The sequence below is a fragment of the Lithobates pipiens genome, unplaced genomic scaffold (genome assembly GCF_037356315.1).
Source record: "Lithobates pipiens isolate NorthernLeopardFrog02 unplaced genomic scaffold, aLitPip1_a1.2 Scaffold_10, whole genome shotgun sequence".
In the NCBI taxonomy this organism is placed as follows: Eukaryota; Metazoa; Chordata; class Amphibia; order Anura; family Ranidae; genus Lithobates; species Lithobates pipiens.
Genome location: NW_027507686.1, coordinates 32460294 through 32484537, shown reverse-complemented (window position 1 = coordinate 32484537; position 24244 = coordinate 32460294). Strand labels below are relative to the sequence as shown.

Genomic DNA, 24244 nt, shown 5'->3' with positions numbered 1-24244 from the left:
TAAAATATATATATATATACACAACTTTTTTGCCAGCAATTTAGCATACTGTTTTGCACTAACCATTGGATTAACTTTTGAATTTATCTAGGTCTACTGGGACATACTAAAGTGAGTGTCCTGGGTTGTGGCCCCTCCCTGGCGTGCTTTTTGTTTTTACCCTGATCTCAACATCATGGAGTCGACATCCACAGATCTGTGCTTGGAGCAACCTACCTGCCAAGTTCCTTTAAGTTTACCTAGAAGAATCAATGCCGTTTTGAAGGCAAAGGGTGGTCAAATCCAGGGCCGTCTTAATAGCATCATGATGCCCTGGGCAAAGTAATGCACTGGGGCTCTTACCAGACTGCCTCAATTTAGGCACCTACTCTCAAGAATGAAAGCACAAATAGTTGATAGAATATAACATATATTTATGATTACTTTCAATGAAATTGATTTTAAAGAATAAAAAAAATGCAGTAAATCAAAGACTATTCAACACAAAGGGCACAGTAGGGGGAGGCAGAGGGGCACAGTACTAGGAGGTACACAGTACTAAATCACCCTCCCCCTGATGGTAAATTGTCTGACCCTTGTGCAGGCTGATGCAATGTTATTTCCCCTCCACCTTCCAGCCACAAACTTCCCTTTTTAAGACAACGGCTCAGCCTCTAGGAAAGAAAGTCCACACCCAGATCCACGACAGCAACTTTCATTTTCACTTTTAAATGTGACTACCCAAGAAAAATGTTCTGATTTCTGTGTGACGTTCTGGGCGGGAAAATTCATTTTTTTTTCTTATCTCATGTAATGTGAACCATTCATTAACAGACTCACGTCACAGAACACTGAGCGCTGCGGGCTGCTACTGCTACTGCTGAGCTCCATCTGAAAATGCCAGGTGCCTGGCTGTCATTCTCATCAATGACGTTAAAGCTCAACTCTGGCTTTTTAACCTCCCCTCCCCCCCTTAATCCATAGGATTACCACAATATCAACTTGCGCGATTACAACTGATCCAAAACATGGCGGCAAGGCTGATAACAGGAAAAAAACCCTGGGAATCCATTTCTCCTTCACTGAGGAGCTTACATTGGCTAACCGTAAAAAATCGGATCACGTTCAAGACCCTTTGCCTCACCCACAAATGCGTGCATAGAGAAGCTCCGCAATACCTAATGGAGAAAATAAATCATTACACACCAAACCGCAGTCTTCGATCAGCCAACAAAAACCTCCTCCTCGTGCCCAAAGCCCGGTATAAATCCAAGGGTGATCGGAGATTCGCTGTCCAAGGGCCTCGGCTATGGAATGCTCTACCAATCAACATCCGCCTGGAAGAAAATCACCTGGCTTTTAGGAAAAAACTCAAGACCTTCCTCTTTTAGCAGATGATCAAAGCTCGCCACAGCGCCTAGAGGCGATTCAGTTCGCATTGTGCGCTATATAAGTATTTCATTCATTCATTCATTCAAAGTGGATGTAAACCCGATTTTTTTTTTATGTCATAATGTAGAGTATAAGATTTCCTATCATTTGAGCCCAGTCTTGCCACAAAGAGTTAATCCAGCTCTGAGCAATCCTCTTTTATTGTTCAGTGAGATAAATCTTGACAAACAGAGAAAAATGTTGTCAAATCCTCCCCCTTGCTGTGAGTGACAGGTGATTTACATATCTCGTGCACTAGCCTAAGAGACATCCATTATTTTTTAATTCCCTCCCACTCCTTTCTTCTGCTGCTCTGCCAGGATTGGCTGTTCCACACCTCAGCATAATTGGGCATGCTGAAGTCATGTGGTTACTTTCCTGTCTTTTCACTGGATGTTAGAGATCATAGCAGAAGTTCAGTGTAAGAAATACACAGGAGAAAATGCATGTTGACAAGGGAAGAGTGGAGAGGTGGGCGGGGAGTCTACTGACATCACGACTCCACCCACCGAGCTCCAGCCAGACCCACCCACAGAATCTGCAGTTTTTTGGGTCTCATAACAGACAGAAGGGAGACATTTGACAGGTAAAGATACATGCATATCCTTATAGATAACCACTATGGCAGTAGTTTGGAATGGATGACACTGGGTTTACATCCACTTTAAGCACTCCTTAAAACAACTCTCTCTCTCAGTGGACCACATGCAATAGAAAAGCAACTACATAGTGCTCTCCATTTCAATAAATTTAGTAAAAGGTCCCCATTAAAACCCACTTACAAAAAAAAGAGCGCTCATATATATCACTCGCCTGCTAGCTCACCACTCCACTGGGATCACGGGGGGAAGACATCACAGGCTGCCCATAGAGCCCATAATACCCATCGATGAGGTGAGAAGGTCTTTAAAAGAGTACAGAGAGGCACAACACACAGTAGTGCCGCACTATACGAGTCACTTTGATCTGCATACTTGTTCTGAGTAAGTGACTTGGAGTGTTAAAGCCAGTGAGTCAACATTGCAGCCGGTAAACTGGCATTTTCAGATACAGGTCAGCAATTGTAGTCTACATACTTCTAATAGGAATGTTTTCCTTTAAAACTGAACTCCAAATGAATGCAAAAAAATAAAATGACACTTGGCTGGCAGTGTATGTAAATCCCTGATATCTGGCTTCTGTACAGCCACACTCAGACTGGGAGTGGGTTCATTATTCTGTGCTGACAAGCTGAAAGGAGGAGAGGTGAGCTCATGAGTCTGCTGCTGCTCCTGCACTGTCCAATGGCAGGCTTGGGTGGGGGTGGGGATGGGACCTAGCTGTGTTGGTTCCTCTGCGGTAGAGCAAGCACCGGGTCACCAGGTAAATCTCAGGACTGGCTGAACAGGAACAATCCTTGTGGCAGGGAAAAGGGCTTTAATAGAAGAACTTTATCAGGAGATCAGCTTTGGCTCATATCTACTGTGAGATGGAGGACTCTGACACTCAGCGGAAGATGGGGGTACCCGGGGTGCTGGGGGAAATGATCGCCTTCTCATTTTATTAGAGGATCAGACTCAGAGGGATCTCTTTTTACACACCGGGGCAGCGGGGTAAATAAGTAATCCAGGGCCACAAGGCTTCAGGGGCCACTGAGGATGCAACATCATACAGTAGGTCAAAGAATACAGTGGAATGCCGAGAATGTGAAAATTTATGGGAAAAACTTTATTGATACAAAATAGACGCAATACATGAACAAATTCTCGAAGTCGATTGAACACAGACTTTTAGGGTTTATAGTAATACAAGTCATGAATCAACTGCCTCAGGAGTGACCTAAAGCTTGCACCTTTAATAACATCATAAAGGACAGGTACACTTTAGAACAAAGAGAAAAAGGAAGAAAAAGGCGCACTAGCCTTGTGCATTATCCTTTGGCAATATTTTATTAATATATTTTATTAAAAGTGAATAAAAAGAAAACTACTCACAAACATCTGTAGAAATCTTGCAATGTAAATAGTCTCTGAATGACAGCAATTGATCTAAGAGAAATTATGATGAACTCCAGAGGTCACGGAGGAGATAACATGGGCCACTGCTGGCTGATGCGTTTCGAAGGCAAACCTTCTTCCTCAGAGCCCAGCCACTTTAGAACAAAGTGCATGAACCCTTTTAGCCCCTCCTCCTGACCTTACTCCCCTTCCCCCTCCACAGATACACACTTACCTCAATCTGGTGGCAGCAGTTCCACTGTTTGCTTACATCCAGCAGTGCAGGTCTACACTGTCCTGGCTATGCCTGTGCATTACAGCCCCATAGACTTCAAAGTCCTTTTCAGATATCTAATTGGTGGAACGAGCGTTCCCACTTGTGATCTTAAAAGTGCAATTTAGGTTTCCATGTGTCGTGCATAGGACGGCCCCATTCACTTAAATGGACTGCCCTATCCCAGTTTCTTGTCCAAAATAAGCTCCTGCTTCTTTTTTGCGTGCGAATTTTAAACACACTCTTTTCCCTGAATGTCATGGCAGAATAGTACCACACTTGGGGTGCCATTAAGAATAAGCAAGTTGCGTATTTTGCCGTAATTTGGAATCACACAGGATTGTGGCGATTCTGCCTGCAATTCCAAATCCCTAATGTGAACGGGGCTCAAGGGACCATCTCTGGCTTCAGGACAAAGCCTTATGGCCTTCTATGGGGTTCTAATGCACCGGCTCAGCCAGCAAAGTGAAGATTTGCACCGCTGAATGTAAAGGAACAGTTGGATGTAAACAGACCATATGATAACAAATAGCTGGATATTAACAGACAGTATGTAAACAAATAGCTGGATGTAAACAGACAGTATGTAAACAAATAGCTGGATGTAAACAGACCACTTGATGATATCAAGTAGCTGGACGTAAACAGACCATAAGATAACAAATAAGCGGATGTAACACAGACATAACAGACATAGCATACAAACAAACATCTTGATGTAAAAGAAAAAAAAAAAAGCACTTGGAGGGTGGGTTGGGTCAAGAAGTGGAAACCATTAAATGCACATTATTTTAACCACTTGAGATCCGCGCTATAGCCGAATGACGGCTACAGCGCGGACCTCCTTTGCCGGGACGACGTCTATTGACGTCGTCCCGTGCACGAGCGGCCTGCGCGCTCTGTGATCGGCGAGTCTATGAGACTCGCCTGATCACGGATCCGAGGAAGGGGTCGATCCCGACCCCTTATCACGTGATCAGCTGTCAGCCAATGACAGCTGATCATGTGATGCAACGGAGCCGGTAATCGGCTATTATTCGGGAAAAAAAGAGCCGATCACCGGTGGCTGTGATCGGGACATCAGTCCCGATCACGGCCAGCCCTGCCAGTGCCCACCTGCCCCCTGCCAGTGCCACCTTAATAAAATATAAGTGCCACCCAGCAGTGCCCACAGTGCCACCCACAGTGCCCACAGTGCCACCCACAGTGCCCACAATCTGCCTCAACAATGGTGCTGCACCCCAGTGCCACATATCCGTGCCCATCAGTGTCATCTACCAGTGCCCATCAGTGCCCAGCAGTGCCGCCCATCAGTGCCACCTATCAGAGCCACCTATCAGTGGCCATCAGTCCCATCTATCAGTGGTACCTATCAGTGCCCCTTAGTGCCACCCATCCGTGCCCATCAGTGCCGCCTTATCTGTGCCCATCAGTACTGCCTTATCTGTGCCTATCGGTGCCACCTTATCTGTGCCTATTAGTGCCGCCTTAACTATGCCCATCAGTGCCCGCCAGTGCAGCCTATCAGTGCCCACCAATGCAGCCTATCAGTGCCGCCTCATCAGCGCACTTCAATGAAGGAGAAAAATTACCTGTTTGCAAAATTTTATAACAAACTATTAAACATGATTTTTTATTTTTATTTTTTTTGCATCTTTTTTTGTTTGTTTAGCAAAAAATAAAACTCCGAGCTGTAATTAAATACCACCAAAAGAAATCTCTATTTGTGGGAAAAAAATGATAAAAATTTAATTTGGGTACAGTGTTGTATGCCCGCGCAATTGTCATTCAAAGTGCATCAGCGCTGAAAGCTGAAAATTGGTCTGGGACTGAGGGGGGTTTAAGTGCCCAGTAAGCAAGTGGTTAAAGTGGACTTATTCTTTAAAATTAGCCAATAAAGGGAATCACGTAAACTCCTGACTTAGCACAACACAAAGAAATGCTTCACATAGTAAGTGGACCTCAGCATTGAACATGGGACAAAGTTCTTCACCCAGAGAAGATGTGAGGAGGTCCATCGTGTAACGTCACAGCCTCTGATTAAAGTACACTCAACTTTATAAAGTCTGAAAGGACCCCACTAGAACCTCTGGGGGGGGGGGGGGGGGAATTATAGCAATACTTTTCAATGCTAGATTTCCTTTCCCAAGGAGTAGATGAATTATGAGGTCACTGGAATGTCAGTTCTTATCAAAGAAAAAAAAGTCAGCTGTGCTCTCTGCTTCTTCACAATATTCATCAAAAGTAAAAAAAAAAACAAAAAAAAAAAAACTATACCTAAATTTAAAAAGCACAGTTTGTATATATAGAAGATTATCAGTCCTTAGACATGGTGGCTTGATTTTTATTTATTTTTCAGACTGAGAACAATTTCAACCAGAAAAATACATGTTGATCCTGCCAGAAATGCAGGGTCCTTGTCTACTTTTTGGTGGGATTGAAAGTATAAAATGAATCTTCCCTCCAAGCTATCTAAATGAATAATCCCCTCCCCTCCATGTAATAGATATGAATAGAGGAGGACTTGTTTATAGTCCAAATCAGCACAGCCTTGGGTGACAACACTGCTCCTCCATAGATATGATAGGGGAAGGAGCCTTGTCACCTAAGGTGTGTTATTCACAGGATTACTAGGTAGATAAAAAAAAGGAAAAACCTAATGTTACTGCTGCCACATATAAGCCCTTGTACACACGGTCGGAGAATGCGTCGGAATGTGTCCTATCGGACCGTGTTGTCGGATAATCCCACTGTGTGTGGTATGCATCGGACCGTTTCCGTCCGAATATCCGTCGGACCCAATTTTTCAACTTGCTGGAAATATTTTCCGACAAACTGGTCCGATCGGACGTACTCCGATCATGTGTAGAGAATTTTGATCGGACAAAGTGCCACGCATGCTCAGATCAAATTCCTACACCAAAGCTATTGGCTACTAGCGTGAACGTAGTCCCGTCTTAACGAAATAACGTCATCACGTTCTGAACTGACGTATTTTCCGACAACTTGGTCCGACTGTGTGTATGCAACAGTTTCGGACACAATCCGTCGGACAAAATCCAACGGATTTGGTTGCCGGAATGTCCGACCCTGTGTACAGGGGCTAAGGATAAAGTAACTACAAATTGGTTGTAGTTACTATAAACCCCCCTGAAGGGTTAAAAAGTTTTGAAGACACAATTTCACGCTTTTGCTGATCTTTATAAAGTTTCCCCTTTAATTCAGTTCCTTCAAATAAATGTATAAGCTATTCTAGCTAACATGCTCTATTATGTATACAATTCACATTTATCATTAGCTCCTTGTAGAACATAATCCCTTGGAGGGCTGTGACCATAGGCATGGCTCTGCAGCAGTGAAGAGTGACCAAGCAATGAGCAATCCATTTATAAAACTATATTTTGTTCTTCCTTCACAGATTCCGGAAATCAATACCGAAAACAATGCACCATATCATGCAGTGGTAATTCCTAAATCAATCCGCCATGGGTAGCTGAAAAACAATGTCCATTATCTTGTCTGATCACAATGAAGCATTGATGGACCAGCCAGTGCACATGATGCTTGTGATAGGTGCACAAGGTTTAGAAATAGTCACATGCTTGCCCGCTCTATGCCGTTGCATCCTGGTGACATCCTTCTTGTCTTTGCTGATTCAAATTAACCATGAGTAGATCCACAGTTACTGAAATGACAAAAGAAATTACTTGGGATCAGCCAAACCCCATCCCCTATTAGTTCAATGAGGTTTCTGGGAAAATGTATCTATAGTGAAAGATCTTCCAAAAGCAATGTTAATAGGGAGAGGGTTCACAATCATGCCTCTACTGGTTGATGAGCCAGATAGAGTGATACCCTGGGCCTCCAGGCAGAAGGCTAGGAGTGGAGTGTTGCAAAATACAGTGTTTAACTAGAGGAGGTGTGAGATTCAAGGGACCAGACTGATTAGGCAAGTGACCATATGTTCCTGTGTTCCAATTCCAATCCTAAAAGGTGTTCAGTAGGGTTGTGGACATGGCTCTGTGAAGGCCACTTGAGTTCCTCAGTACCAAACCAGTCAAACCATGTCTATACAGAGCTGGCTTTGTACACAGGGGCACAGTCATGCTGCAAGAAAAAAAGGGTCTTCCTTACCACAAGGGTGGAAAGGCAAAATGGTCTACAGTTTCTTTGTATAACCAAATATTACCATAGCCTAACCTTTCTGTGAAGCTAAGATGAGAAGCTGAGACTCTTTAGTGAATCCAATTATCAATACCAATATCAGTTCATCACCTCTGGCCAATAGTTATTTTTTTTGTTGTTTGTTGTTTTTTGTGTTTTTTCCCCCCTTTGTTTATTGCATTACTTCGCATTGATTTTTTTGGTCCACACTCCAGCCTCCCGCTAGTTGGTCTTGCCCATTTTTGTTTTGTTCTCGGCGTAGGGGGGTCCTCAATCGCACTTAGGTAGGCGGTGTGTCTTAGGACGTCCACAATTTTGCCAAGGTGTGCCTTCCAGGCCACCATACGTTTGCGTTCCAGCAATAGAGCACAGGCGTGGCCATGATGCACCATGACGCGTGATGCAGCCCCGTCCTCCGGCTTGATTGGACGGGTCTGTGCTGTGCGCCGTGGTGCTGGAGGACTCGAGGAGAAAGGTATGGCGCAATATTTCCGCGTCTTCTCCTCTTTCTGCTCTGCACCAGCTGTACCAGATTGCGATTGGTTCAAGCTGCTCAGTACACATGCTTATAAACCAGCCCCCAGGTCTTTTTGAAAGACATTGAGGGAACGTTCGGGTGATGAGCAGACGTTTGTCCTATGTAAGGTCAGTTACTTAACTATCAGGCATTTTTTGTCACTCCTTGACCCACAGATTGGTTGTGACAAGGGACTGCCGTACCTGCCTAGCTCCTTCATTTGTTTATTAGACACACATAGACACTCTATTTTTGTATTGATTTAGGACTGACAAAATGGTTCCGGAGTGTGGTGCTGGTTCACACATCATGTTCCATCACACATGAGTCCTCGCAGTGAAACTTATTTCAGTCTCTACATCGACTGGCCTGCTGGTGTTTATAAGCGGTGTGACCAACTGATTAATAAGGTCTTCCATCTGGCAAAGTTCCCTCTATCAATCGATCCATGTTTTTTGGTTTACCATGTAAGTAAGCCTATGCATGTGTTTGATATTACATATATGTCATGTGTTACATTGGTGGCTACATTGCTGACCAGTTTATTGATTTCCTTACTTATTTATATTATTACTTATACATTGTGCTTTTCTCATTGTAGAAACCGTGTACCCAACTTTTTGATTCAATAACATTAAACCTCTGAAGAAGGAGCATGTGTCCATAACATGTAAGGTGTTATCCATATTGTATTGACCCTCACCAATCCTTTGCACCAGGATGGTGTGTTGTTCTCTACACATGTTAATCATCAGGGCATTATTTATGGTTTTTATGCATTGTATGTAATTTTTTGCACTTGTTCCATTCTATGTAATAACATTTATACTTTTTTTTACTAATTGCTTGATCTGTCTATTAATGACCCTGAGGGGTTCTTTCACTGTACCTTTGATACCAGGTTGTTTTCTCTGAGACCCCAGCCAGTTCCTAGAAGGAAATAAGCTGGTTCTTTATTTGCCCAAATTCCTCAATTGACCCAGGACCCATTCCGTTGGGACTAAAATTAAATCAATCACTTGAAATTGGTTTGTTTTCAATCCTGATGGATAGACTGGTTTCATCCTCACGGTTTCTAGCCATCACCATTTATGTAATCTGAGTGAATACATTTATAAGTCTAGTTACCTCCAGCAGATGGGCGATCCTTGGGATTCCTTTGTAAGAGGCGTTTGATGAGATCATGGAAGTTATGAGGACATGAAGGTGGAAAGTCATTGTCTATTGAGGCCCACCACTTCTTCTGCATATCCCCCAGATTTTCTGCTGTCAACGTCATGTCTGAAGAGAACATGAAACAGTTGTTAAAATGAAGCCTCTTCTCTTGAATGACAAGTAATGTGTTTATGAGATAGAAATCCTGTTAATATATCTATTCACAGGAGAGGAGTTTATACACAGATACCCTCTACAGCTACTCAAGCAAGGAGTTTATTTTAGGATTTAGGAAGAACACAACACCCAGAGATGTAACAAGAACATTCAGGGCCCTGGTTCTAGAAACCATGAAAGGCCCCCTGACCCCTGGCAGGGGGCCTTTTCCTCCAAGCCTGGTGGCGGAATGCCAGGGACCAGTTGCAAGTGAGATCCTGGTAGTTACACCACTAGTGTTAGTTTTTTTTATTATTATTCTTTTTTACAGTTTTTTTAGTTACATTATTTTTTTTACAATTCTTTAAAAAAGATTTTTTGCAACTTCTTTCCTTTTAGGACCCCTGTTAGGGGGCTTTGGTGAGATATCTGGGGTCTAAACAGACCTCTAATGTTTCACTTTTAATAAGACAGAGAAAGGAGATTGAGGGCCGTTTCCTCAATCTCCATCTCTGAAGCCTCAACTGTACAGAATAAACAGACAGGAATAGCTCTGTACAGAGCTTCCCATTCAGTCACAAACTGAAGCACAGTAAACGGTTTACTATGCTTCAGTTATGAATGGACAGAATCAGTGATCGGTATTAATGACTGACTCTGTCCATTCAGAAAAGGAAGGGGCCGGTAATTGCATATTTACCAGTCTCTTCCCCTTTCTTTATCCTGACATCCCCTGCAGCAGCTGTTTGGGGAGAAGGTGGCGTATAGGGGAACCAATGCCCTCCATTTTCCTTCTGCAGCTGCTGAATGATGGAGGGCTTCGGTTCCTCTATATGCCACTCCTGCTGCCCCTCCTATCTAGGTGTACAGGGGAGCCACACAAGACCCTTGTAGTTACGAACCTGGGAAAAAAAAAAATCACAGGGACATGGAGATCACAGTCTGCCCCCCATACAGTACTGAGCACAAGAACTTTAGATAGTCGACAAAAATATCTGTCTTAGGTTATGTATTCTGGATAGAAGAAACATTTCACACGAGAAGATACCTGAATGTCTTTGAAACAACCAGATGTTAATCACGTCATGTGTAGGTAGAACCAGACTGATGAACCAAAGTAGAAATAGCTATGTAAAAGGGCGTAAAGCTGGGCAAGGGACAACCACACTGAAGAGGGGTAGTTGTGGCTAATGTGGAAAATCCCTGCTATGGCAAAAGTGAGACACAATAGGGAAGGGGATCACCGTGCACAAGAATTTAGGTCATTATGTAACCACAAATGTCACAGCAGCCAAGTGTTGCACAATGTGCTGTCCTAGGCTAGTTCTGAAGAAGCACATGCAAATGGACAAGACTAAAGCTAGCCATAGGCAAATGGAATCTCGGCCAGGCAGGTTGCTTCTATCGATCAACTTGTGTACAAGCAGCCTGTCAGAGTCTCCCGGCCACGATGCCCCCCCCCCCCCCCCAAGAGAATGCAATGTCTCCGTGGGAGGAAATCCATTATCAACACTGAATCAAGCAATTTTCTTTCCTAAAACCCATGGTTGCAGAAAAGAAAATCGCTTGATCTATGGCTGGCTTAGGGATAGGAAGTACTGATGTTGGCCATGGAGATCATAGAGCGTAGAACACAAGGAATACATCACGCTAGGGCTAGGCCGATATGTTTTTTTTCGGTGCCGATACAATACCAATATTTCGGCCACCTCTCCTGCCAATAGCCAACATTTTGTACGTTTAAACTCTTCATAAAACAACAATTTTATGCACAAATCTGGTATAAACTGAACATGGGTTGGTGGCTGCTCGCTGGCCTGCCACCTTGCTGTGGGTGGGTGGCTGCTGGCTGGCCTTTCACATTGTTGTGGGTGGGTGGCTACTGGCTGGCCTGGCACATTGCTGTGGGTGGGTGGCTACTGGCTGGCACCTTGCTGTGGGTGGGTGGCTATTGGCTGGCCTGGCACCTTGCTGTGGGTGGGTGGCTACTGGCTGGCACCTTGCTGTGGATGGGTGGCTACTGGCTGGCCTAGCACCTTGCTGTGGGTGGCTACTGGCTGGCCTGGCACCTTGCTGAGGGTGGGTGGCTACTGGCTGGCACCTTGCTGAGGGTGGGTGGCTACTGGTTGGCCTGGCACCTTGCTGTGGGTGGCATGTCCATCCGAGTGTTGAGACAAGACAAGGGAGGCCTGTCAGACTCAGAACGTTAGGCCCAGTCAACTCGGTTTTGCATACTAGAGCAGGAAAGTTGGGTCATAGACTCACCATGAAAGGGTGGTTTTCCTGTAGCGATTTCATACATCACCACCCCCAGGCTAGAAGAGAAGAGAACAATTAATCATGAATTATTTAAAAAAACATTGATGAGGAATATCATGGTTATTGTACAGACCTCTGATCTCAAGTACACTCTTAATTGGGACACCCCAATCCTCCTATGAATTTGATTTATTCTTGGTTCACACCCATGTGTTTAGTGCAGAAATGCACTACAGTCCATTTACCATGGTTCCTATGAATCTAGTTCACATCTGTGAGTTGAGCCAGTACAGTTTTTTTTTGGAAAGGGTAAGGAAAATTTTTTTCCGCCAGCAGATTGCATTTTGCGTGTAATAGACTTCAATGGACCCACACCCAAAATGCAAGTGTTTTGGCAGGGAAGTATGACAGTTCTGTTCATGGAGTACGCTTTTGATGCGACTTTACACTCTCTGGCACTCAAGTAGCATCAAAGTAGTGCAGAAACCTTCATGTGTCCAAAGTCGCATGTTAGGGTTAAGGGCTAGTGTTAAAGTGTTACTAAACCCACAACCATAAAATCTGTCTGTATATGCAGTAAAGCATGCTGCTTAGACTCACTGTGGAACCTAAAGGGTTAGTCCGCTGAATTGTGTAAAAAGACTGTTTGAGCCTGTCTTCTCTGATCCTCACCTTCTTTTTACTGTCCCCAATCCATCAGCTGATAAAACATATTCTTGGAGGCACTCTGCATATGCTTAGCTTGGTGTGTATTGCTAGGGAGCTTCTTTTTTTTTTTTGGAACAGTGCATGTGATCAGCACTGTCGGGTCAGAGGTCATGCAGCCTCAAAGGACAGTCAGAGCAGAATGAAAACTCTTCGTACAAGCTTTAACCAGACACTGATAGAAGTCACAGGACTGCTATGTACTGCTGATGAGAGAAGGTATTTAGCAGTTTATATTTAGTAAAATAATTGCATTTACATGTTCTGTGTACTGTGGGAGACCAGATATAGTGAATGCAGGGTCCTGGGTTTAGTAACACTCTAAATGTTAGAGATAGCGTTATCAGTAATGTTTAAAGTTAGCAGTAATTGTTAGGTTTAGAAAGTTAACCCTAATTATTACCGCTCACCATAACCCTAGTCCTTAATCCATAGTTATACATAGTTACATAGTAGGTGAGGTTGAAAAAAATACACAAGTCCAACCTATGTGTGCGATTATATGCCAGTATTACATTGTATATCCCTGTATGTTTTGGTCGTTCGGGTGCTTATCTAATAGTTTTTTGAAACCATCGATGCTCCCCACTGAGACCACCGCCTGTGGAAGGGAATTCCATATCTTTGCTGCTCTTACTGTAGAGAACCTCTTTTCTTCTAATTTTAATGAGTGGACATGTGTCTTATTAAACTCCCTTCTGCAAAAAAGTTGTATCCCTATTGTGGGGTCACCAGTATGGTATTTGTAAATTGAAATCACATCCCCTCTGAAGTGTCTCTTCTCCAGAGAGAATCAATTCAGTGCTCGCAACCTTTCCTCATAACTAATATCCTCCAGATCCTTCATTAGCTTTGTTGCCCTTCTTTGTACTCGCTCTTTTTAAGTACATCCTTCCTGAGGACTGGAGCCCAGAACTGGACAGCATACTCTAGGTGCGGCCGGACCAGAGTGTTGTGCCCTCATTTACTATGCTCTTAAAGCGAACCCATCTCTCCTCCGTGATCTTTGTTCCTAAGATTTTTATCCAAATTTATGCCTTCTAGCAAGGTTTGTAGTTTAGGGAAGTTGGCTCTTTTGAAATTCAGTGTCTTTGTAGTCCCTTAGGTTTCCTATTTGTGTCATTTATACTGAAGCCAATTCACCTGTAATCGCTGTTTCCTAAATTGCCCCATATTTCCACATCCGTGATTATGTCTGTATTGTTGGTAATCAGTAGATCCAGTAATGCTTTATTTCTAGTTGGTGCGTCTACCATCTGACCCATGAAATTGTCCTGCAAGACATTTAGGAACTGGGGAGCCTTAGACAAATGCGCGTTTCCCTATGCCCAGTCTATGTCTGGATAATTAAAATACTCCATTATAACAACACTTCCCATCCTTGCTGCTAATCCAAATTGTGATAGGAGATCTGTCTCCCCCTCCTCCCTCAGGTTAGGGGGCCTATAGCATACTCCCAGTATTATTTTTCCCTTAGCTTCATCCCTTTGGAGCTCTACCCATAAAGATTCCACCTCCTCCCTAGCTCCCTTAGTGATGTTGCCGGTGTTGAATGGTTGCCAGACAATCACGAGAGCTGTTGAACCAAGTCTCTGAAATTCCAACAAAATCCAAATCCTCCTCGTACAACAGTATCTCTAGTCCACCCAAACCCTAACATGTGACTTTGGGCACAGTTTCCTGAACTACTTTGTTTTTTTGTTTTTTTGGGCTAATAAGAAAGTCGCATCAAATACAAAAACGCATCAACCGAACCATATTTAAAAATGCAAAGTGTGCTGGAAAAACAACTCAACCACAACCTGCATGGATGTGAACCTGGCCTTATGGGTCATGGTTTGGAATTTCTTATCCCTGTGAAATTCTCATCCGTTTAACTAGTTATGGGGATTGAATTCAAGTTGACGTTTGACCTGAATTTTATTGCATTAGCGAAAGGCAATAGGGAAGAATATTGTTGGATGGTGACTGGAGTCCATATACCAGCTTGGAAAATGTACAGAGAATTTTACTAATATAAATAAGAAACATCAGATCAGAAAAATAAATAAAAATATACTCCTAAAAAAAAAAAAAAAAATCACCACAAAATGAATGGTTTACTGGCTCTTCAAGTTGCTGAATGCATCTTTACTGGGAAAAATCACATGGATGAGATCCAGCAAGTTTAGAATTGGTTGCCTGCAGGACTCTATCACATTACTGTACTTTTTCTAATTTGCAGGGAATGGCCATGATAATTGGTGTAAGAGTTAGGACAGACAGAATGTGGGTTAATATGTGGCATGCAAGCAGTTCCTCTTTCCATGAAAGAAGAACACTTGCTCTGAGTGGGTTACTGTGTAGCATTCAGGCAGTTCCTGCTTTGCTTTCTCAGCAGACAAAATTGCACAATCTGGGGTTTCCTCTTAGAAAGTTACAATTTTGGGAAGTTAGTTGGCAAGATGTTGGACTGCTGCTAATTACTGCCTACCCGTGCCCTCCCCCCCCCCACACACATTTTTTTCTAATCAGTGGGGCCACTTGTCGGAGGGTGTCACTGGGGTGTCCTTTGTGAGGAAACATTTCACCCAGTGGGTTTTGCTACTGTGTCACACTTTGCATGCTCTTTACTGAGTCTGGGACAGTTTGGGCTGAGAGCCGTAGCATTTTCGCAGACCTGAAAATATAGGAGAATACACACAGTCTATACAGCTTGTACGACTTTGTTTTGTATTTTTTGCAATAAATCGCATATTGAAGGGATATTTAGCTTAACTGTTTTCATTCTTTAAAGCGAAGGTCCACCCTAAAGTGGACCTTCCACTCATCGGAACCCTCCCCCCCTCCGGCGCCACAATTGGCACCTTTCAGGGGGGAGGGGGGTGCAGATACCTGTACAGTACAGGTATCTGCACCCACTTCCGGGATAGCTCTCTGCGGAAAGGGGCGTAGATTACGCCCCTTTCCGCAAGTCCCCGCCCCTTTCCGCAAGTGCCCCGCTGCCTGCTGGGAAACACACAGATCCCAGAGGCAGCGGGGACCGTCCTTATTGCACAGCGTGACTCGTGCATGCGCAGTAGGGAACCGGGAAATGAAGCCGAAAGGCTCCATTTCCTGATTCCCATACCCAAGATGGCGGTGGCAGCACTCGAGAGACGATCTAGAGATCGGCTTCGGGTGCCGACATCGCGGGCGCGCTGGACAGGTAAGTGTCACTATTTTAAAAGTCAGCAGCTGCAGTATTTGTAGCTGCTGGCTTTTAATATAAAAAAAAAAAAAAAAACGCGGAGTCCCGGTGGACTCCCGCTTTAAGAAATTTGGTTTCCATTTTGTGTCTCTCTAACATCCACTTCACAAATATACATGTTCAAGTTTTGCTAATCTAGTTTAGTTTCTCATGCTACTGTTATCTTCTTTCAGTTGTTTCGTTTCTTGGAAAGCACATGATTTTGAGGAATCACTAGTTTCACTTTTATTGTAGGCTGTACTTGTATACGATTGGATAATCTGTATGACACGTTCAAAGGGCGGTACTTTCTGAAAGCCCCCTTTAAATATTCACACCAAAGAATAAAGATTAGATTTGCTCGGAGAGACTTTGTTGTTTTGTGTCATTGTCTCAATGGGCTAATCTCCCAGGCCTGTGTGGGTGATTGGACATCACACTTTAACAGACATGAAGGGGTTAAAAACGAACTCTAGACAATCTACATTCCCTTCACATATCACCTGATTAAGAGAAATTAATCTTTGCTAATCTTGAAACGCGTTGGGTACTTCTGCTGTGCTCAACCTAGCTCTACAGATTTTTTTGCGATTATGGTCTGTACATTTTGTTTGTATCTGTGTATCAACTAGTTTTCAGATGGTCAATTATATGATGTCTGTGTATATATTGTACATTATGTATGTGCTGTATATTTTAAATATTTTCTATTAAAGGATTTATACTCTTTTGTACTTTTTTCATATTTCATCAGCTATCTGTTCTAAATTAAAGTCCCCTTCCAAGAGGAAATACGTTGTTCTATTGTGCACCTGGAAGAGGTACCAGTGTCTTCACAATAAATACTTTGACATTTCATCAGAGGAAAATTTACTGGATTGTGGTATTAAAGCAAAAAAACATGCTTTGTAGAACAAAAACTGCAACAATGTACTGTACATGTCATTTAATGAATACAAAATAAAAAATAAAAATAAAAAACACACTACTTTACAAGTCCTAGTTCACACTGCTGCGACTTGCCATACGACACAAAGTCACATGACAAGTGAAAACATATTTCAACGGTGCCTTTACAATCAGTGGACTCAAGTTGAAGCAACTTTTAAATAGGTTGCTGCACTACTTTGATGCAATTTCAAACATACCATCTAATGTTGCAAGCAAGTCGCACTGGAAATTGTACGACAAAGCAGAGTTCAGGTTAACAGAGGGTAAAGCACCACAGGGAGCTAACATGTGTGCTGCAGTAAAAGGAACCTGCAGATAGCAGGAGACAACAGAGTGAAAGAGCCAAGCAAAAAAAAAAAAAAAAAAAGGATCAGGTCTCCTGCCCTGCCAGACAGGCCTGTAGAAATCTCAGGACAAATTCAAATCCTGTGGCGGGTGAAACAGCTCTCATGTATGTACTATTTCATCTGTGTTTTGCCCTATTCCTAGAGTTCTGTTTAAATCCAGATACTGACATCAGTACAGGCTGTGCCATGAAGATGTCGATAGTTCTGTAGCACCCTCCTAGATAGGTGCTAGGTGTAGATAGGTACATTTAGTTGTCCCACTGTAGATAGTGTGGATGTTATTGTTGCTAGGCAAAAGCATAACCTGCACACTGTAATCAGTGTTGCTGTGTTTAATAGTTAGGTCTTCTTATGCCACGTACACACGATCAAACAAGCGGGTGGAAAAGTCCGGCAAACTGAAGTCCGCCGGACAATCCCCCCGTGTGTAGCCTCCGGCATACTTTTTTGACCCGAAAGTACAGCGGACTTAGAAAGTAGTTTTGCACTCCAATCTTCCCGCCGGACTCGCATTTCGGCGGACAATCCGGCCGTGTGTGTGCCAGTCTGCCGTACTTTTGAAATGAGCAGACTTTTCCCGCCCGGAGAAAAGTCCGCTCATTTCGAAAGTGTCTCCAGGTAGGCGGGGCCCGCGAAGGAGACGTCGCTGGCCCCGCCACCTGGTATGGACTTAAAGGGGAACCCCAACGCTGAATAAAAATCGGCGTGGGGGTCCCCCCAGGTCCACATCAGACCCTTGTCCGAGCACGCTACCCGGCCGGCCAGGAAAGGGGGGACGAGCGAGCAGCCGCGTGACCTCAACATGGGGAGTGCCTTGGGGAAGGGGGGGCGCGCGGCCCCCCCACCCCAAAGCACCTTTTCCCCATGTTGATGAGGACAAGGGCCTCTTCCCAACAACCCTGGCCGTTGGTTGTCGGGGTCTGCGGGCGAGGGGCTTATCGGAATCCGGGAGCCCCCTTTAATAAGAGGGCCCCCGGATACCGGCCCCCCACTCTATGTGAATGAGTATTGGGTACAATGTACCCCTACCCATTCACCTGTAAAATAAAGTACAAAAAAAAACACAACACACAAGATAAAATAATTTATTGCACAGCTCCGGGGGTCTTCCGTCTTCGGGGGTCTTCTCGCCGGACTCCTCCGCTATCTTCTTGTAGCTCTTTTACTAGCGGAGGAGCCCAGCTTTCTTCCTCGCCGCCGGCCTCTTCTTCCGACTTCGGGGGTCTTGTCCCCCTCTTCGGTTCTTCTGCCGGGCCACCACGCCTTCTTATAGCTCTTTTACAGGCGGTGGCCCGGTCTTCTGTCGCCGCCGCCGCCCCCAGTTCTTCTTCTTCTCCTGGAGATGTTGACTCGACGTTCTCTCCGGCCGCAATGCCAGGGACACGCTGCGCGGCGACTTATATAGGGACAAGGGGCGGGGTCATCGGTTGATGTCACATGGGTTGATGTCACATGGTGTCCCCGCCCCCTTATGATGTCACAGTCCGGGAGGATGCTGGGACTGTCGCCATGTGACATCAACCCATGTGACATCAACCGATGACCCCGCCCCTTGTCCCTATATAAGTCGCAGCGCAGCACGTCCCTGGCATTTCGGCCGGAGAGAACGTCGAGTCAACATCTCCAGGAGAAGAAGAAGAAGAACGGAAGGCGGCGGCGGCGGCGACAGAAGACCAGGCCACCGCCTGTAAAAGAGCTATAAGAAGGCGCGGTGGCCCGGCAGAAGAACCGAAGAGGGGGACAAGACCCCCGAAGTCGGAAGAAGAGGCCGGCGTCGAGGAAGAAAGCCGGGCTCCTCCGCTAGTAAAAGAGCTACAAGAAGATAGCAGAGGAGTCTGGCGAGAAGACCCCCGAAGACGGAAGACCCCCGGGGCTGTGCAATAAACTATTTTATCTTGTGTGTTGTGTTTTTTTGTACTTTATTTTACAGGTGAATGGGTAGGGGTACAATGTACCCCATACTCATTCACATAGGGTGGGGGGGCGGTATCCGGGGGCCCCCTTATTAAAGGGGGCTCCCGGATTCCGATAAGCCCCTCGCCCGCAGACCCCAACAACCAACGGCCAGGGTTGTCGGGAAGAGGCCCTTGTCCTCATCAACATGGGGACAAGGTGCTTTGGGGTGGGGGGCCGCGCGCCCCCCCCTCCCCAAGGCACTCCCCATGTTGAGAGAACGCGGCCTGGTACAGCTCAGGAGGGGGGCCGCTCGCTTGTCCCCCCCTTTCCTGGCCGGCCGGGTAGCGTGCTCGGACAAGGGTCTGATGTGGACCTGGGGGGACCCCCCACGCCGATTTTTCGGCGTTGGGGTTCCCCTTTAAGTCCATACCACGTGGCGGGGCCAGCGACGTCTCCTTCGCGGGCCCCGCCTATCTGGAGACGCGCTCGAAATGAGCGGACTTTCCTCCGCGTGTGTGGGCGAGTCCGTTCATTTCAAAAGTAGGGCGGATAGTACGGCGGACTTAGTACGCCGTATTAGTCCGCTGAAAAAGTGCCGTGTGTGGGCAAGTAGCCCGTTCGGAAAGTCCGACGGACAGTTTGGTGGGAAGTCCGCCAGACTAAGTCCGTCGGATAGTCGGCTACGTGTGTACGCGGCATAAGTTTACTCAGCTGCTGCCAGTCTGCCTATAGCTCACTCCGTATCCAGGAAACTTGAAGTTTCCGGATGATAGGTGTGGAATTATACAGATAGGCAGCATGAATATCGATGCAGTCCCAGTCTCAGAGAGACTGGCTTTAAAGGAATGCTGGATCTATATTCAGTGAGCACACAGAGCCCTGGGGTTTTCCTATATAGGATTGTTCCAGCCTGGGAGAGGGCACATTACCCTCCCAGGCAACTACTGCTGTGTGGCCTCAGGTTGGTGACCTCTGGGCCTGAATGCCGATACCTGCGTCCTACTGAATGGACTGAGGGCCATCTACTGGAGATCTGGTCTGGTATCACGAAGGAAGGCATCAATTTGCTGTTGGGCCTTGTGAGTACAGATACTCCTAAAGGATCTTAGAGACTGTGTGCTACCTAACCCACTCTGGTGCTGGGAAGTCAGCTGTGCGTCTAGGCTAAAAGGGGCATCGGTTGGTGTTCTGAAGTACTTTGTCCATCTAACCTCTTGCTACAAGGAACAGTGCTCAAGCTTTCTACTACCTTTACTGTTATCTTAAGGCTGAAGTCTACTTTTTGCTTTAAGCACAGACTTTGTCATAGCTTATCCAAGAGAATGATTAAAGTCCTCAACTTTACATACAGGTAGTTCTTATTTTTGAAGAATCACACTTAATTCTCCATCCCTATCCAAGTTCTTAAAAAAAAAAAAAAAAAAAAAAAAAAAACACCCCTAGACTGATCAGTGGATAAACGAGTGACCAGGCCTGGATAGTTTGCCCCGCCTGTGTGCGGGGCAAACTATCTGGTAAGGACTTGGGCAACAATTCTGCGTCTCCTACGGGAGTAGAGCTACAGCTTTATAGATGTTCTTTAGGTAGAAAAAAAATCTTTGGGTGTAATTCACTGGTGTGATTTACACCTAGCAGGTTGACTGGAGTGAATATTGGATTGGAGACCCCATCTTTCCCAAACATTTGGCCGTATTTACTAAAGAATATGCTATGTTGGTGTATGGATTATGTGTGAAAAGGAAATCATGCATTTGCAAAATGTACTATGCACCTGCCAGGATTGTGAATGCATATGTGAGCAGAACTTACAAAGGTTGGCTTGCTATAGAATGAATGATCTGGTCCTATAGCAGATCATCTGAGTATAAATTGTAGCCCCTTACCTGTAAATCTCACTGCGTTTGTCGTATGCATTGATATTTTGCCATGTCTCGGGGGCGATGTACTCCAGCTCTCTGGCCTTCTTTCTTATCACCACGTTGGATGATCTCCCAATGGATGATTCTGTCTTGGAGAGCTCAAATCCTGACAGCTGGGGACATCAATGGGTGAATTACTGGCATGGCATATATGATTGGGGAAATTGTAGAAGTTCGGGCCTTGTGTAGAGTCACTTTAAGTAGCAGTAGGTTTCATCGTCCACACTGTCCCAGTGGAGTTCGCCCACAATCTTAGTAGTCACTGACTTGAGCCCTTGTTGTGTACTAGGTCTACTCTACACATTATACACTTTGGAGGGGATTTACTAAACTTGGGGGACTCAGAATCAGGTGCAGCTGTGCATTGTAACCAATCAGCTTCTAACTTCAGCTTGTTCAATTAGGCTTTGGCAATAAAACCTGGAAGCTGATTGGATGCGATGCAGAGCTGCACCAGATTTTGCACTCTGTAGCTTTAGTAAATAACTTCTTTGTGTACGCAGATAGACAGCACTTCGTCTGTCCCCCCCCCCCCGAGACCCTACTACAGGAAAAATTGACAATGAAAATCCATCTCAGCAGACACCAACCCAACTATATCATGGAACCTAGCAATGTTGCAGCTACAGTGCAGCTATGTACAGCTGAATGGTCTACATGATATCAGTTCATCCTCATGTTGGACATTTGATTGGCGTTTGTGTTGTTGAGGATATATAATCTGGTACCTTAACACAGTACGTTCCATCCACTAAAAACTTGGAGCTGCTCAGATTCCCATGGAGAATGGCTTTTGCTTCAGTCTGATGCAACCTGTAATTAGAATGACCTCAATAAGTAATGGTGGGTTATGATAAAAGGTAAGCTATGTTCACATTCATAAAATTGTGAGTCAGTATTTCACAATTCCAGCATTACTGATTTCTAACACCTAATAAATGCGGTCACTTGTCTCGTGCAAGCCTCTGACCATCTCCAAGCTAAAACGGGCTTCGTCAGGTAATTCAGTGCTTCTAATTACGAGATAAAATGGAGATGTCTCACCTGTACAGCGCTCTGGCTGCATCTAGAGCCATAAGAACTCTCCGATCCCAAGGCAAGTCCAGTTCATCCTGTAACAGTTCCCGTAGTGTCCCTTTCTCACATATCTCCATCACCAATGAGTAGCAGGTTTCTGGGCCTGAATCAAAGGATGAGAGAGAGAGAGGGGATGAGGATGGAACAGAGACCAGGATAGAGAGCTAGAAAAAGGAGAAGGGGGGGGGGGGGTTTGAACAGACAGGAGACCAGGTCAAGAGAGCTGCAGAGAAGGGGAGAGAGGATGAGGATGGGAACAGATATAGGAGACCAGGACAAAGACTTGAAGAAATAAAAAAATGGAAGGAGAGATGGGATGCCAGAACAGAGCTGCAGAAAATCTAGATGTGAACGAAGAAGAAAGAACAGAGATTAGGGATATGGAGACAGAACTGATGTTTCCATCCTCACCTGAATTATCTATACAGATACCGTAGAGTCGTAAAATATTTAAACATTCAAATTTCTTCATAGTTTGGCTCTCAGACTGAAATGTCTTCCGGATGAAGCTGTAAAACAGAGAAAAGGTCAACCTGCCCTTCCTTCCATGAGATAGAAGAGGACAGTTCTGCCTCCCATGAGATAGAAGAGGACCGGTCTGTGTGTCCCCAGGAACTCACTCTTCACTCTGCATATTTTGATCCTTGAACACTTTGATGGCCACAGGACTGCGGTGGAGCTCTCCACGGTACAGGAAATGGGTGGGTCGCTCCAGCAATAGGTCTCCTCGCTTCAGATCTGTCGCCCGGATCTCTGTAATGTCCCATTTCGGCCGGACACCTAGAAGTAGAAAGCGGAGAATTTCACTTTTCTATCCTAGAGCACTTTGAGCTACCCAAGAGGCTTATTCTCACCCTGTTCGCTTTGCTGCACACCATTGCAGGAGTATAGTGGGAATAAGCCCAAAAAGCTCCCTTTGACTGAAATCTCAGTCACTGAGATGAGTCATTACATTCACAACACAAAGGCTAATAGGAGCCTGTAAATATGTGAAAAGGAGAGTATAGCTCCACCTTATGGCACCATTGATGAATGCTGAAATTGCTATTTACCTGAAAGCTGTTACTATTAGCATACCTCCCAAATTTTTGAGATGGCAACGAGGGACACCTATTAGCAAAAATATGTAGTCATAGAACAAACCTCCTACCACACACACCTTAAAGGAGAATTAAAAATGATTTAAACTGACAAGTGCTTTTTTAACCATTACTATTACTTTATACTGGCTTATGAAATTTACCATTGTAGAAATGTAGAAACTGGATGGATGGTTTAGCACTGGGAAATACCTTTTGAAAGTTAAATAGTGCATTTTATATGCAACTATATAGATCAGACCAAAATGAGGGACAAATGAGGAGGAAAGAGGGACTTAGGGACTTTGTTCCAAATCAGGGACAGTCCCTCAAATTAGGGACAGCTGGGAGCTATGTATTAAGAGTGATTAATAGAATCCAACTTGATTTACAATAGTGTAGCGCCGACTCCTGAAGAGCACGCGCTGTGTTTTTTTTTCTATTTAAAATGCCTAAAACCACAGTTGGGTTTCAGGGTCAATTATACCAAATTATGGTTTCAGCACCAGTCTAGCTAGATTGCACTGTGTTCTGCTTGGCCACAGGTGGCGCTGTCACCACTGGCAAGTATGAGAACGTAGTTTAGCTGGGTGCATTAAGTGCCATTCTGTCTTGGAACCAGCCCAGTGGGAGTGTCATCTTGCTGTTCATTCTGGGAGAGGGTACTTAAGGTACTGACATCACGTGCTTCTGGGTTCCGGTCCGGTTCTGTCCGTTTGATCCTCCTGACCAGCCCCCATGGCCCTCATGGCCTGGGGTGCGGATCCATCCAATTCCGAGTCTCGGGGCTGGCTAGCCCCACGCAAAGTAGCTGGAAGATGGACTCAAAGGTGGTCTGGTGCAGTCTCATCGGTGGAGAGGCCCAGCAACTGGAGAACTAACCAGGGGAGGACTCTTCGGGAGAAGGCCACGCTGAAGGCTGGCTTCTCAGAAAGAGCCTGGAGGCCCAGTTGAAAGACACCAAGCGAATCTACACTCATACGGTATCGACGGACCGGCTGCGAGATACTGGTACCGTATGATAGCTCTCTAAATTTACCTACATCCTTGTCAGGGCTGGCTTAACCCTTCCTCCTCTGGGCTGGTCGCTCAGCTGTCGGCTAATTGCCAGCTCTCTTCTCTTTCCACAGTTACCAGCTGTTCCCGATGAT

At 45.0% G+C, this 24244-nt stretch overlaps 1 protein-coding gene across 4 annotated transcripts in view; it reads right to left on the bottom strand.

Annotated features, from left to right (window-relative positions):
- Positions 1 to 3096: 3096 nt before the first annotated feature.
- Positions 3097 to 24244, bottom strand: part of LOC143929198 (mixed lineage kinase domain-like protein) — a 40389-nt gene continuing 19241 nt past the window's right edge. For all 4 annotated transcript variants that reach the window (XM_077453401.1, XM_077453400.1, XM_077453402.1 and 1 more), the window contains exons 4-11: positions 22635 to 22794; positions 22426 to 22523; positions 21982 to 22117; positions 21666 to 21750; positions 20902 to 21050; positions 11918 to 11967; positions 9470 to 9622; positions 3097 to 7345 (exon numbers count right to left, since the gene is read on the bottom strand). In XM_077453401.1, the coding sequence (XP_077309527.1) occupies positions 7272 to 7345; positions 9470 to 9622; positions 11918 to 11967; positions 20902 to 21050; positions 21666 to 21750; positions 21982 to 22117; positions 22426 to 22523; positions 22635 to 22794 (905 nt within the window). In that variant the 3' untranslated portion in view covers positions 3097 to 7271. The remainder of the gene's footprint in view (positions 7346 to 9469; positions 9623 to 11917; positions 11968 to 20901; positions 21051 to 21665; positions 21751 to 21981; positions 22118 to 22425; positions 22524 to 22634; positions 22795 to 24244) is intronic.